At 59.9% G+C, this 14,753-nt stretch overlaps 1 protein-coding gene across 4 annotated transcripts in view; it reads left to right on the forward strand.

Annotated features, from left to right (window-relative positions):
* The window catches only part of NOS1 (nitric oxide synthase 1), a 68,310-nt gene that overhangs the window by 15,558 nt on the left and 37,999 nt on the right, over positions 1 to 14,753 (forward strand). For 3 of the 4 annotated variants that reach the window (XM_039560779.1, XM_039560778.1, XM_039560781.1), the window contains exon 2: positions 11,170 to 12,276. In XM_039560779.1, the coding sequence (XP_039416713.1) occupies positions 11,558 to 12,276 (719 nt within the window). In that variant the 5' untranslated portion in view covers positions 11,170 to 11,557. Of the gene's footprint in view, positions 1 to 1,743; positions 1,804 to 11,169; positions 12,277 to 14,753 lie in introns of those variants that run through there. The other variant, XM_039560780.1, reaches the window with a different exon arrangement.

Consider the following 14,753-nt stretch of genomic DNA (forward strand, 5'->3'; position numbering starts at 1 on the left):
CCGAGGGTGGTGGGTGGGAGAGCTGCGCTTCCAAAGCCGTGTCCCGGAGCGGCACGGGGAGCTCTGCTCCCCTGGGTCAGCGCGTGGCTTCCTCTGATGGATCTGCCTCGCTGGCAGGAGGAGCAGGAGGTGCTGGTGGCCGGAGCCCGTGCCGTGTGTTGGGGTGGCTTTGGCGGTGCAGTCCCCTCAAACAGGCGACATCACAGGCACCAGCCCTGCGTGCGCCTGCATCCGCCCGCACCCCTATCCCAGGAAAACTGCTCCAGCCTCCCTGACCGTCACCAGCCCACAGCGCCCTGCAGCTCTAAGGCTCCGAGCTGTGAGCCCTGGAAGGAGAAGGGTTTGGGCTTTTCCCAGCCCAGGCTGAGCTGCCCGTTGCCAGCCTGCGCCTGGGTCACGAAGTCCTTTGTCACCGGTGTGTGCCCACTCCTCGCTGCCCGGGGCAGCGTTCCCTGCCCGGTGGATCAGAGCAGATGTCCCTGCTCTTAGATGAGTCCTCCTGGCCCTAAATAGGCAGGATCGCGTTTTCATTAGCCCCAGACAGTGCTACAGCCTGGTCTCTGTGAGGAGGGGCGGAACGGGGGAGGCAGCCCCAGTTCCGCTGCTGCGTTTGCCCGTCCTCTCCACCTCTGCACAGCTCCTGGTGCGCCGGGCAGGAGCGGGGCCGCTCCGTTCCCCCCTCGCCGTGGGAAGTTCTGTAATTGGATCGCCCGCTGTGCCGTGTGTTGTTTGCCTGCCTCTGGTGAGGCGCTGGGGCTGCCCGGGCTGGGTGGCACCGGAGCTGCCGGGCACCCACGGGCTGGGCGTCTTCACCAGGCTCAGGACACCTCTCCCTGCTCCAGTGGGAGCTGTCTCCTGGGTTTGGGAGGAGGCTGGAAACAGGTGAAGCTCACACCCCTGCCCGAGAGCCCGCTCGGTTTATATAATATTATATATCTATAATTGTGTGTTTGTTGTTGCCATGGGAATGAGCACAATCGCAAAGGCTCGAGACTGATGTCAAGCCTGGGTCTGCTCTGGGCCGTGCTGGGGGCAGATAAAGAGTCAGGAGGGGAAATGGGGTGAGGAGACCCTTTGTTCTCTGCCCCGTGTGCAGCCCAGGGGCAGCTCCGGCAGCTGAGGCTGTCCCAGAGCCGCCTGGATCCGGGCTGGGACGATCCCAAAGGAATGGTGGTGTGTGCCCTGGGCACCGAGCAGCCACGGGGGGCTTCCTGCTGGCAGGAAAAGAGGGGGGTTTTCTGCAGCATAACCTGCCTGGGAGCAGGAATGTGGGGGGCTGCAGCAGGGCTGGGCAGGGACCTGGGGACCTCTCAGCCCCTCCGTTCCCCCCGGGGCAGGCAGAGCCCCCCACTCGCCCGGGGCAGGCTGAGTCAGGCCCGCGGGGGGTGAAGCGGAGCCTGCGAGCAACAAGTGGGGCCCGGGGGGTGTCTCTGAGCTCCTTAATTGGTGGGGGAGTTGGGGGGGAGGTGGGCGATGCTCCCCGGCAAGGGAAGGGAGGGAGGGAGGGGGAAGAAAAGCCCCGCTGGAAATGAGGTTATATAAAAGATGTATGATTTGGAGAGCAGAGTGGCTCCTAATGAGGGCTGCACCGGCTCGCTCCACACCCATAAAAACCCTGGTTGGACGTCAAAGCGGATTCGTTTCGGTGATGCTGGGATAAAGGGGCGCAGCGAGGACTGGCTCCCCCCCTGCCAGCCCTGCCGAGTCCAGCGCCGCGCCGGGCTCCGTCCGTGCCGAGCCGCCGGGAGCGATGCGGGGCCGGCCGCGGGGCCGGGGCCGGGCACGGCTCCTCTCCGCCGCACGGTAGGTGCCCCCCAGCCCCGCGCCGGGCGCCGCTTCTCCGGGAAACTTTGCAGGGGCTGCGGGACCGTGCGCCCCGTCGGAAGCGCCGCCACCGCCTCCGGGCACCGGGGCCTCGCCGCTCCGCCGTGCCCTTGGCCGGGGGAAGGGGAGGCACAGCGGGACCCCCGCCCTGCCGGTGCGGGCAGCCGGGCTCTGCGGAGCGGGGCACACGCGTGGGACCTGCCCGGTGAAAGCCGCTTTGCTGCTCCGGGTGGCCGCGCCGAGAAGCGGCTCCCACTCGCCCGCCACCCCCGGGACACGCTGTGGGTGTCCCCCCCGGTCCCTCAGCACCCCGCGAAGTTCCTCCAGCGCCTCCGAGCCCGGCTCGCCCCGTGGCCTCGCTGAGCCGGCTGCGGGAACCAGAGCCTCCCTCCCCCGCAACTCGGAGCAGCAAGTTGGGAGGGGCGAGGGGGCTGCACCGGCGGAGGGCACACGGTGTGCCCGGGCCGGGGGAGGGCAGGCAGGGACACGGGGACGGAGTGCGGGCGTGGCAGGCGGGCAGCGAGCCCGGGTCAGCGGGCACTTTGCCCGGGGAGGGCAGCGAACGGGGCCGGGGCGGGCGGGCGCCGGGAGCGGCGGTTTTCCCGAAGTGGGATTAGCAGGGGCGTTTATGGGGAGGGCAAGGGGGCAGCTTCCGCAGAATTTCCGCCTGCCGGGGTGGAGGGCAGTTTTCCCCGGGGATGCCGTTTCCCAGGAGAAGGCGGTTTGGGGGCGGGGGGCATTGTCCCGGGGCAGCGGCGGTGTCCCGGGGGGATGAGCCGATCTCCCCGCCTCGCCAGAGCTGTCCCGGGTGCTGAACGCTGCGGCCGCCGCCGCCCGCCCCGAGCGCCGCGGCCCTCGAGCCTCCGGACCCCGACGGGGAGGGCTTGGGATTGCAGATGCCACCAAGCCCCGTGCTGGGCTGGGGAGTGGCTCACGCCACGTCCTGCCCTCGCTGTTTGCCCTGTCCCTCGGGGCCGGGATGTGCCAGCTGTCCCCAGGGTGTCCCCGCTGTCCCCGGGGCGCTGGGGTGGAAGCAAGACCCCCATTCAGCCCGGGGGGTAGGGGGGGGGCGGGGAAGAGAGTCCCCAGCGAGGCTCCAGCCCTCGGGGTGTCCTCTTGATGGCTGGCTCCTGTCCTTTAGGGCGAGCGGGGACTCAGTCTGGATCTTACCCCTTCCCTCTGCCCGCCTGCACACCAAGGTCGCTCTGGATGAGCCGGGAATGCGGGCGGGAGCTGTTGCCGCAGGGATCAGAGGCGACGAACCCCGCTCGCCCTGTGGCTGCCTCGGCTGGGTTTGCAGCCGAAAGCTTTTGGTTCTCACTGGCAAAGCAGAGGGAAAAGAGATCTTTGTGCAGGCACATCTGGAACAGCTGGTGCCGGGGTGGGTGTGCGCTGCCCCGTCCTGCGCCGGGTCCCTGCCTCGGCTCCCCGGGCACCCACAGCCCAGGCGCGGACATTTTCTCCCAACGCTTCCAAGTTATGACTGTCGGGAGGAAATTCTGGCAGGCGACTTGACAACGCTCTGCCGAGTCCCCGAGGAGAGGATCCGCCTCTCACCGAGATGGAGGGGAAGCGTCTCCTTCCTTCCTTCCCGGGGGAGCAGGGGCTGTCTGGCACGGGAGACGGGGAGATCGCAGGGGCAGCTGCAGCGGCCGGGGGCTCGGCTGCTTTAAACACCAGCTCCTCTTCCTCACCCACATTCCCGAGTGCCAGTGGCTCTGGCAGACGGGAATCTACAGGGATGATCACACAGACGCTGCAGGGAGGCTTTGGGAGCAGGGGGGAAATCACTCACCCGGCAATTTCTACCCGCACCTTTTGTCGGTTATCATTTTCTGTTCAAGGTCTCCGGTGGGGAAGCCTTATTTAAAGAATTCAGGTTTGCATCAGCGATTTCCTCCTCCCTCTCTTTCCTCCCAGCTTGTGTTTCCCAGAATATTTCCTTAAAGACGCCACAAACTCAGGCACAGACTCTGCAGTTCTGAAACGCGCCGATGTTTGCAAACAAACTCCCGGTGCGGAGCCGCTTCCCCCGCGGCCGTGGGGTTGGAGGGGGCAATTCCCTACTCCCGCTCTGGGAGAGGCATCACCCCCCATCTGGAGCCCAGGAGAGGGACAATTCCTGGTGCCCTCTGGATTCTGCTTATTCCCTCTGCCAGCACGAAGGCCGTGAGGGAGAGGCCATCTTAAGCAGAGGGGTTTGGGCTGAATCCTCCTTGGAATCCTCACTTGGAATTAACGTTGTGTGGCCGCTCATGGGGAGGGCTTGGTCCTCCCTCGCCCTCGGGGCCATTTTGGCCCTGTCAGATCTTTCCTCCCTCCCTCCCCCGCCCCGCTGCTTTGCTTGTGTATTTTGTCTTTTCCGTTTCAGTGGTGTGTCTGTACAAAGGCTTAGGAAATCTGCCAGATTCCCTAAATCAGTGCCTGAAAACAACTATTTTTAGTAACTGATAAGTCACATGAGCTCAGCTCGCACAGATTAGCATTTACCTTTCCCGAGTAACGAGGATATTGTTTGATACTTGTTGATACCATAAAATTTTCCCTAAAGATACCCAGCCCCGATAACGAGGAGCCGGCTTGGAGAGGCGGCTCCGAGCGGAGCTCAGATGCCTTTGTTCTACTCCCACTGCTCTGGTCGGTCGTATCTGTGCATTCAATCAAATCTATAGATGCAATCTGATCTCTCCAAAAATAAATGTATTGTGTCCTGAAGAGGCCTGGGAGCCACTGTCTGGCTGAGGCTGGATAAATCACGCTCGTTCCAAATGAGCCCTGATGGGCCGTGTGTGATAAGGGACCCTGGGCTGTCACCCTCCGTGGGGTCTGCCTCGGGATGTGGCTGTGGGAAGCCCAGATGTCACCAGGATGGTGGCTCTGGATGTGCAGCGCGGAAAGCTGCGGGTTCTGTGTGTGTCCCTATGAAAACGGGGGCAATGGTGCCAAGGAGATGCTTTCCGTGGTTTCTCCTCTCCGTGACGATCCTGAAATGATAACGAGATCTAGCAATGCCCTTCTAGGGGAGGCTTGTCTTAATCCCATTTTCCAGAGTTTCAGGCTTGTGTTTTCAGACGTGCTGGAAACGTGCGGCTCTTCCCGGCTTTCAAAAGCAGGGGAGCTCAGTGTTTTCCGAGCAGGGATTATCCTTCGTCCCCAAGGGGCAGCAAAGTGGAGCAGCACGGCTACATCTGGGACACCTCCCAGCTGGCCCTGGGGTGACAGCCTGCCCCAAATGGCAGCCGTGAGGAGCAGGGGCTTGGGCAACCAGAATCCTCTCTCGTGGCACAGGGAAGAGCTGTTTTAGGATGGGGGCTGGGGCTGCTTCGGCCAAAGGAGCTGTCCCATGGGGAAGGGGAAAAACCCCTGGTGGGGTGAGGATGATGTGGCTGCTGCTGCTTCCGAGGAACGGCCTCTCTCCCACCGGCAGCCCCTTCAGCAAAATCCAGGAGGCAGAAAATTCCACATCGTCTCCCCACCTGAATCCTGCCGGAATTAGAGTCAGAGCCCTTGTAGGACAAGGAACGGGTCCCAGGAGGCCCCTGGAGAACTTCGCCACCGTGGTTGGTACTATGGCAACAAGTGCTAGTGCAAAGCATGGACAGGAACTCGGGGGAACAAATCATCCTCGGTTTTCCCCTGGCACATCCCTGAGGATGCCGAGGCAAAGAGGGCGAGAGCTCTGCCTTGGCTGCGTGTGCTGGATCCATCCGTGGGGGAATGAGGAATCCCGCACCGTCCCGCGTTGGAGAGGGGTGGTGACCACGCTCAGGAAACCCCAGAGCTGTCTCAGGGGCAGAATTCCACCGGGATCTGGCTGGGGGTTGGGGGCTTGTGCCGTGAGGAGCCCGATCTTCTCCCGAGGGTTTTAACCAGGGACATGAGTCACTCCTTAGAAAACCAGTGGCAATAGGATTTGCTGGAAAATTTAATGCCGTGCAAGAAGGATTGTGGGGTGTCAGCAGCAAAGGAGGGGACGTGAGTAGCTGAAAAGATCCAGGAGTTTATTCCTGGATGAACTTGGAGCCGGGAGCTCCGTCCCTGACTTTATTGATGCCGGCTGGCAGCTCCGGAGCTATTACAGCTCCAGCCAACCTGCTGTGATTTTTAAATTTTCTTTCTCTTTGTTTTTTTCCTAAATGGAGCCCCAATTCCCCTCTCGTGCTGCGATTGGATTGCCAGACCATCCATCAAGTGCCATTTTCTCATTTATTTCCTCCCTACCTATTTTGTCTTCCAGGACAAAGTGGCGGTGTGTTAACACCGCTCCAATTTGTCACACCGGAGTCACTGGTGTAATTCTCAGCCTCTCAGAAAATTGATGGTGGCAGAATCGAGGTTTTACAGATGGGCCAAGCCCTAATAAGAACATCAGTTTGAGATGGGGCGAGCGGCAGAATTGACGCTTTTATCTAAATTCCGTTGGAGCCGCACACCGCAGGAGCCGGGAAAATATTGCAGGAAACAGCAAAAGAGGAATGGCAGGCGTGGTGCAGAAATCTGCTCAGCCCTGAACTCCAAATTACAACAAAACCCCGGTTCTGGCAGCTAAAAAAAAAGGGGATTTTTGTCAACACAGTTGTCTTGGCAACATTAAAATGCATTTCGGGCGGTTCTGCTCGGGTTGTGTCGGATGGGGCGAAGGGGAGTGGGGTGAGGGGGGCTCCAGTAAATCACAGGGAAGTTTTGGGGTGGCTCTGCCTCCTCCAACGCTCCATGGTTAGGAGTGTTCAGGATGCTGGTCCCAATGGGATGGGATAGGATTGGATAAAATAGGGTGTTTGTGTTGGAAGGGATGTACAGTGATCATTTCAGCTGCCTGGAAATTCCAGTGGCTGCTGTGCCATCAGGGCTGGGCTTTCCTTGGCTGTTTCACTCTCTGGAGTGGGGATGGACACCGAACCATCCCAGGAGCTGGGTAAAGGTGCAGGTCCTGGGGCTTTGGGGCAGCTTTGTCCCCACAATGTGGCCGTGAGCAAAGAGCAGTGGTTTGTTTTCCAGTTTGTTTCCCTGATTAGAGGCCAATGAAGCCTCTCGGGGACTGGCCGTGGATTTATTTCCACCAGAAGCAAGGATTTATTTGATTAACTGCCCTTCCTGCAGGAACAGGGATGGTTTTGGTGGAGACATGAGGGGGTCTCCAGGGTGGAGGCCTTGGCATTGCATCCCTTTGGCAGCGTCCTTGCGGAGCCTGCTGGTGTCCAGCTCAGGTCAGCGGGCACTGGCACCGGGGTGGTGCGCAGATGGCAAAGTGCCTCGTTCCGGTCACTCCTGGGTGGAAATCAGGTTTATTGGGGGCAAAGTCACAGCCCAGCTGGAATAATGATTCCCAGCCAGATGGGAATGGGAAGGGAGAAGCGGAGCCATTGTTTGGCTTCGAAGGGAAAAGGTGCTCGCCCATCCTGGGTGGATTTTGGGAGGGCTGGGGGGAGGTGGGTAATTAGAGAGCGCTGGAGGAACATTGTGGGTTCCCAGGATTAAAGGGCCACGACAAGGGGACACCGGGCAGGGATGGAGCACGGAACTGCTGGCACCGGCGAGCCGCCTGCCAGGGAATCACTGGAATGTTCCATTTTCGGCGGCGCAGCCACACAGGTTTACAGGAACTGTGCATATGTTGCATCCCAGCGCTCCTCATCCCATCCACCAATGCTCCGTGGGTCGTAAAAATTAAATGGGCATAAATCCATCAGCGCCGGGGTTCTTCCTCGAGCGCTATAAATCCCACGAAAACTAATTAAAGAGGACAATGGTGCCCATTTAAAGCTGGCACGCGGATCCAGGAGCCATTATCACCGGGAAAACAGGGCTCCAAATGGACTCGTGAGGCCGAGGGCAGCCCGGGTGGCTGCGGCGAGGGGCTGGCGTTGGGCACGGCCCAGCCTGGCACAGCCTGGCAGAACAAGGAGATTGTGCTAAAGCCCCCAGGACTGACTTCTCCTCCACTTCGCCTTGGAAATCAAATCATCCCATTAACCTTTGTGCCGGAGTTTGTTCTTGGAATGTTGTCTGGCAGCTCAAGGAGCTTCTCGTGGGGTTAGTTTGTCGCTGCTGGAGGGGAGCCTGCTCTGCTGCTCTTCCCTGAAAGCCTCCACAGGGGGGATGTTCCCAGGAATCGGTGTCGGGATCGGGGTTCAGGCTTGCCTGGGGTGCTGCCCCTCTGCAGGGTTTGTTGCTCTCCCGTCGCTTGAGTGGGGTTTGTGCTTTGGAAAGGGCAGGGAAACTGAGGCAGGGGTGGGATGGCACCATCCCTGGAGTTTTACTCCAGCAGGGTGTCCCAACAGGGAGCTGAGCCCGGCTTTGCCGATGGATTTGCCATCTCCTGGCTGTCCTTTGGGGTGAAACAAGTGTTCCCACCCCAGTGAAACCCCGTTCAGTGCGCTCCTCTCGCTGTTTTAAGGAGTTAGACCTGACATCTCCAGCAGCTTTCAATGTCTGACCCGGCTCTGGGGTCCATAAATCAGAGTCCTCGTGGTGCTGGGAGGGAGATCTGGGAATCTATGGGCTCCCAGAGCCCAACACAGCTCAGCCCCCCACAGGGTGGAACTGTCTGGGTTCCATCCAAGCGTGTCCCCTCTGGAATCACACCTGGGACACGCCAGGAGCTGGGATGGGAGAGCCTCGACCCTCACTGGGGGAGTCTTCCGAGCGCTCCCAGGTGCCTCCCACCTCCCTGAACTTCTCCCTCTCCCTCCTCTCTCCAGTCTGAGTTTGTGCAAGACTTTCCAGCTGGAAAATAATCCGACTCACCGCTCTTAAGATAATTGTCCAACGTAAATGATGCCATGATTCTGCAAAAATCCTTATCCAGCTATTCCCTAAAGGAGCAGGAGGCTGAGGGGCTTAGAGCCCCTGGCTGTCCTCACTCTCCTTGCCTGTCCCTCTCCTTTCTGGCCCTTTTCTGGCCTTCCTGACTCTGAGGAGCAGCAGGGAAAAAGGACAAATCCCTGGATGGGTGCTGAGGTAGCACTTAAAATCTGCTTTTTTCTTCTCATCCCTTTTGTAAGGAATGCTGAGGTGTTGGTGGGTTTGGGGACAGGGAACAGTGAGCACCTGGAAGTGCCGGTGTTCCCTGGGGCTGCAGGGACACACAAAGGACAAGCTTTTCCCTGGAAATAGCTGGGAATGATCCTGGTGGGAGAAGAGCAAGGCACTGAACGCCGGGGTTCCGCAGCTCTTTCCAGCGAGCCGAGTAAGTCCCTCTGTAAGGTCGAGCAGGGCTGAAGGACATCCGTGGTCCCCTCCAGCTGTGCAGCATCTGCCCGTGTGCGCGGCTAGGAACGCCTGGCGGTGACGGGGACCCGTGCCAGGCCGTGCCCACGAGGGCTGTGCCCCCTGGGACGGGCACGATGCGGGCACAGACCTCGCCCAGGGTGAGGAATTCTGGAGCGCTGCGCTGCCGGTGGCGAATCCCGGGCAAAGAGCGGGGCTGGCCCGCCGCAGGAAGCTGGCATTCCATGCTCCCGTGGCGCTCCGGCTGCTTCCAAAGCCACCTTTGTCCCCACCTCGGCGTCGGGCGAGGCGTTGGGAATGAGTTTCTGTGCGACTCAGTGCCGTGCCTGCGCGTCAGGGTGGCGGTCACCTTGCGGCGGGGCTGGGGGAGTGGGGTCAGGAAAATCAGACCCTGGCAGGGAGGAGGGGGCTGCTCCTGTGATTCCCAAAGAGCCTGGGAAAGAGGGGAAGACTCGGCTGGGGTCTCTCTGTGCAAGCGGGGTCGGGAATGGGAAGGGATGGAGGGGTGGGGTGGAAGGAAAGGGACAGGATCTGTCGGGTAGAAGCAAATTCCCGCTTTCCTCCCCAAAGCGGGACCCTCCCTATCCTGCCCTGCTGCCCGAGCCCTGGGAGGGGGCACAGCCCATCCCGGGGTCCTGATCCAGTGTCATTTGCGGCAAGTAGCCTGGCAATTAGGGCGTTAATTAGCTCTTGACGCTGTGACTCGGTGGCATTTAACCCTTTTCAAGCTGCTGCTGCTGCTCTGCGGGGCCGAGTCACAGCAGGGGAAGGGCCACAGGGGTTAAACCCATGGGTTTGGGGTATGGATCTCAAATTGTTTTATTCCTAACTCGCCGGTAAAAAGCCCAGCCTGGGGTGAGCAGCATTCCTCACATGGGGATTAAAGTGCCCAAGCGGCGCTGGTGTCACCGCCCTGCTCCTCAGATCCCCGTTTGTCCCATGCGGGAGCTGGAGGGAGAGCGGGGCTGAAGGTGCAGATGCTGCCCTGAATGCGGGCAGAGAGAAGAGCTTTCCTTGGCATGTCAGTGCCTCCAGCAGACCAAGTTCCCTCTGTTCTCTGCCCAAAACTCAGACTTAAAAAAGAAAAGAAAAGAAGGTGCTGGCTCGATGCAAAGTGTCAGGGCACAGTCCTGGAGAGAGAAACGTTCTCCAGAGCATCTGAGAAACGCGAGGGGAGCGCGGGGAGGGCTCGCGAGCAGAAGTGATGGAAGCCGAGCGTGGCCGGGTAGGAACAAGGGTCCCATCAGGAGTCAATGGGATGTGACTCCCCGAGCCCTGCAGGGCTGTTCACAGCCGTGCCCAGCTGCACGGGGCTCTCCCGAGGGCAGGATGAACTCCCTGCGTGTTCTCCACGCCATGGTTTCCCTCCGCTGAAGCAGTTGGTGTGGGAACAGTTCGGAGCCGGATGGCGGGGCTGGGCCCGGGGGAGTGCGAGCGATGCCTCCTTCTCCCCGTGCCAGGCTGGAAATATGGGGAGAGGAGGAGCTGGGCGGTGATCCCTGCAGCCAGCCTTAAAAGCAGTTGCCTTTGGAAGTGTTTTCCTAACTCACAGGGAGCTGAGAGGCCTCTTCCGCTCCCTCGTTCTGCTCGTGGCTGCTGCTCCTGCTCCTGAAGCCACCTCGGAGTGACAGCACGTACGGAACAGGTTTCCTCCCGGGCAGGGGTGCGCGTCCCCTGCCTGGTTCTCACCCATCAGCTTGTTGGAGGCTCTGGAAAACACATGGAGACGGGGATGCTCAGCCGGCAGAAATCGCCCCCGAGCTCCGCGCGGCTCCACCTGTTCGTGAGCCGCGCAGGGTGGGCAGAGCAGGGAGTGTCCGAGCCAGGCTGCCCAGCACTGCCCGTGCCCAGCGGCCCTCGCCGGGGCTCCCCCGCTCCCCCCGCGCGTCCCGGCCCCCGCCGAACAGATGGTGCCGATTTTCGCAGGGGGAGGTGGAGGAAACAAAGCCCGGAGCGCTGCGAGGCTGCAGCCTGGCTCCCAAACGCCGCCCGGGGGGTGGCATCTGTGGGGACGGGGTGCCTGTGGCGTGCCGAGCCCCGCGCTGAGCAGGCACTTGGCACCTGCCCTGCCTCACTTTTCTCCCTCCTTTGTTGTTTTTTCCCCCTCCTTTCCAGATAAAGGAGCCCGCGCACCGTCGGCGGGGATGCCGGTGAAGCGAGCGGGCTGCCTCCCCCTCTCTGCCCAGCGCAGGACCAGCGGCTGACTGGAAGCTGGAATGTTTCCCACTCCACGCGATGCCCAGCCCTGCCTGCTCTGCCCCTAGCCTGGCTTCCCAGGGGTGACATTCCCTGTTTTCTCCTGTTCCGAGAGCAGTGCCACCGAGCATGCCGCAGAAAGCCGCCCTGCAGCCGAAGCCCAGGGGAGCTTTCCAGTGAGTCCAGCTCCTTAAAAGCCAGAGCTGCCCCTTCCCACCCCGGCGTTGGGAAGCGTCTCCGACAGCGAATTCCCCTGCGCCCAGCGGGTGTTGAGGTCCTGGGGTGCAGGCTGGAGGAGGGGGCTGCCATGGAAGAGAATGTGCTCAGCGTGCAGCAGATCCAGCCCAACGTCATCTCGGTGAGGCTCTTCAAGCGCAAGGTGGGCGGCCTCGGCTTCCTGGTGAAGGAGCGCGTCAGCAAACCGCCCGTCATCATCTCTGACCTGATCCGGGGAGGGGCTGCCGAGCAGAGTGGCCTCATCCAGGCTGGGGACATCATTTTAGCCGTCAATGGCAGGCCCCTGGTGGACATGAGCTATGAGACGGCGCTGGAGATCCTGAGAAGCATCGCCTCCGAGACCTACGTGGTCCTCATCCTGCGCGGCCCCGAGGGCTTCACCACTCACCTGGAGACCACTTTCACGGGTGACGGGACGCCCAAAACCATCCGTGTCACCAGACCCCTGTGCCCGGCTCCGAAGGCGGTTGACTTGTCCAACCCAAGCATCCCCAGCAAAGAGCAGCCACTGCCAGCAGCCATGGGCTCCCTGTGGAGCAGGGAAACGGGGAAGGAGGTGGAGCCCATGGTCCACGTTAACGGCGTCGTTCCCGGCAGCAAAGGGCCGGATGCCGGCAAGGGCAAGGACGGGGCTTGTGGTCACTCCTGTCTCAACGGCGGCGTGGAAGACAATGAGCTGCTCAAAGAAATCGAGCCCGTCCTGGACCTGCTGAAGAGCAGCAGTAAGGACAGCGATGGAGATGCGCCCTCCAAGGTAGAGACACGGGATATAGAAGTCCAGGTGGACTGGTAGGTCCCTAAATACATTTTTTACCTTTGGTGAAACGTGCTGGTTTTGGCTCCCCGAGGTGCCGGTGATCGCCTCTGCCCAGCTGGGTGCTGCCTGGCACAGCGGGGTGGAGATGGAGAGGCAGGGATGCGGAAAAGGGGGAAGTGGTCGATGAGGGGAAGATGAATGAAAAATTGGGAGGAGGTTGTGGAAGAAAGGTGTAAGCACGGGAAATTGGGGAGAGCAGGAATAAGGTCTCATGGAAAGCTGAGCTGTGGGATGTGGCGGATCACGGGCTGGGCTGGGATAAGTTTCTGCTCCATGTTCTCAATCCCAATTGTTTCAAGTTGATGCAAAATCCCGTGCCTCAGTTTCCCCACCTGTCAAATAAGGTCCATGGTATTCCTATCCTGGTGGTCCTGCTTTAGAGCTCTCCTGTAGAAATCCACCTGGATGAACTGCGGGAGAGGAGGCAGGAAGGTTGGACTGGCAGGGCACGGCGCTTCCCAGGAGAAATGAGTTTCCAAACCTTTTGGGAGAGGAGCGGGGAGCCCCGGTCCAGCTCCATCTGAAGCCAAGCCAGGGCAAGGGCAGCGGGACCAGCCTGGTGGGAAGGGGGGAAAAGCTTTTCAGGGAGAGCTCGGAAGGGCCAATCCCTGTTGAAACGCCAGGATAGATCTGCCTCTGCTCCTCCTAGAGCCACATCGCTTTTCCAGCACTTGTGAGCACGGGTGGGGACGTGGACAACGCTTGTCCCCCGCTCTCTTGAAGAGGGGGAAGTGGGACAGCTCCCGATTTTCCCCAGCGTTTCCCTGAGCAGCCCCCGGAGCCCTTCCTGCTTTACAAAGCTGTTGTTCGTAGCTGGATTTTTTTCGGTACCAGCTCCCTTTGCTCCTGGCCGTTCATTAGCACCCATAGGTTGCCTTTTCCTGTTGCTTTTCCCCGAGTCCCCAAACACGTTTTAGCGGCGTCAAGTGCTGCAGCAGGTTGTGGCCGCCCTCGCTTATCGACCGGGCTGGAAAAGCCCCGAGGGTTTGCTGGAGCTGGAGATCCGTGGCTCAGCCACGGAAAGGTCTGTAATTTCGAGTTCTCTGTAATTCCAAGTTCTCTTGCCGCAGGCGCTTCTTAGGAAAAGGGGGAAAAATAAAAAACGTGTTCATTTTTCTTGATCAGAAACAAGAGGGGAGAGCCACAGCGGGGTCCCCCCCGTGGGCTCCCAGCCACAGCTGAGCTCCCGCTCACTCCCATCCCAATCCCACCCCCACCCCCTGAGTTTCCCACTTTCCCTGGTTTATTTTCAGTTGTTTTCACGTCGTTCCTGCTCTCCCAAATTATTCCTGTTTCCCGTGGAGGACACGGTACCTCAAAGCTCGTTAGGGTGCTCGAACTGAGTCAGAGGGAAAAAATATCTGCTGTGCTCGGTGCCGGTGTCTGGGCGCCCTTCCTGCCATCCCCCCCTACAGGTACCTTCCAGGTCTTGTTGACCTGGGAATTGTTGGGATTTGGAAAATCTGGAAATCTGCTGTGCAATGGGAGGGGATTTAACCCCCCGAGCCCAGCACGCTCTCCAAAAACCTGTCCGGACTGTGCATCCTTTAATCCAGCACCAACCCATCCTGGGAGAGCCTGGCTTAAGAACTGAGACCTTGACAGGGTCATGATTGGGTACAAAATGTGCAGGGGGGGCTTAAAAATCCCCTCTGGTTTAGCTCAGGGACCAGCAAAGCCCCCGGCGGACACAATCCCAAACACTGGGACTTTGGGCGGGGTGCAGCCTCGCCCTACAAACCCTGCTCCCCATCCCACCCCTGCAGGGTCTCCGAGGAAATTCCGCTCCAGCCCAGCCGTGGGGAGGGATGAAAAACGTGGTTTTACCTGGAAGAGTTTTTCTCTTCAGGGATGAAACAGAAATGCTTTGATTTCACTTAAACTGAAGGACCTTGAAGAAGCAAAGTGAGGACTTCACCGAAATCTCAATCTCTTCTCTTTTTTTCACTATCCTAGCAAAAAAAAAAAAAAAAAAAAAAAAAATCTTTGTAATCTTTATACCTTGGGGTTGAAAATCCACTTTTCGGTCAAATTCTCCTGCTTGATGAAAAGCTGCAGCCTGGATCCTGAGGGAGAGGACCCAGGCTGGAGCAGAGATGTGAGAAAGGAGATTTACTGCAGGGAGAAGCCGTCAGGAGCTGCCGTGCGGGGCAAAGGGCATTTCTGAGGGATTGGGCTGCGCGTGATTCATCTGCTGGCCTTGGGCTCACGCAGAGCCGGGGCATCCTGAAGGTCTCCTGCACTCTCAAGTTTTCTTGGATGGCAGGAGAAGTGCAGAAAGGTCAGGGAATAACGGGGAGTGGATAGCTGGGGAGAGTGTTGGTCGGTGCCAAGGAAATGCCAAACAAACCCCAGCAAGCCCTATCAGATGGATGCAGCTCCCAGGCTTAGGCTGGGACTTCTCCAGGCAGGAACGGCGCAGGAATTGAGCTCTACGTACACCCAGGAG

Source organism: Corvus cornix, chromosome 15 (assembly GCF_000738735.6).
Source record: "Corvus cornix cornix isolate S_Up_H32 chromosome 15, ASM73873v5, whole genome shotgun sequence".
Taxonomy (NCBI): Eukaryota; Metazoa; Chordata; class Aves; order Passeriformes; family Corvidae; genus Corvus; species Corvus cornix.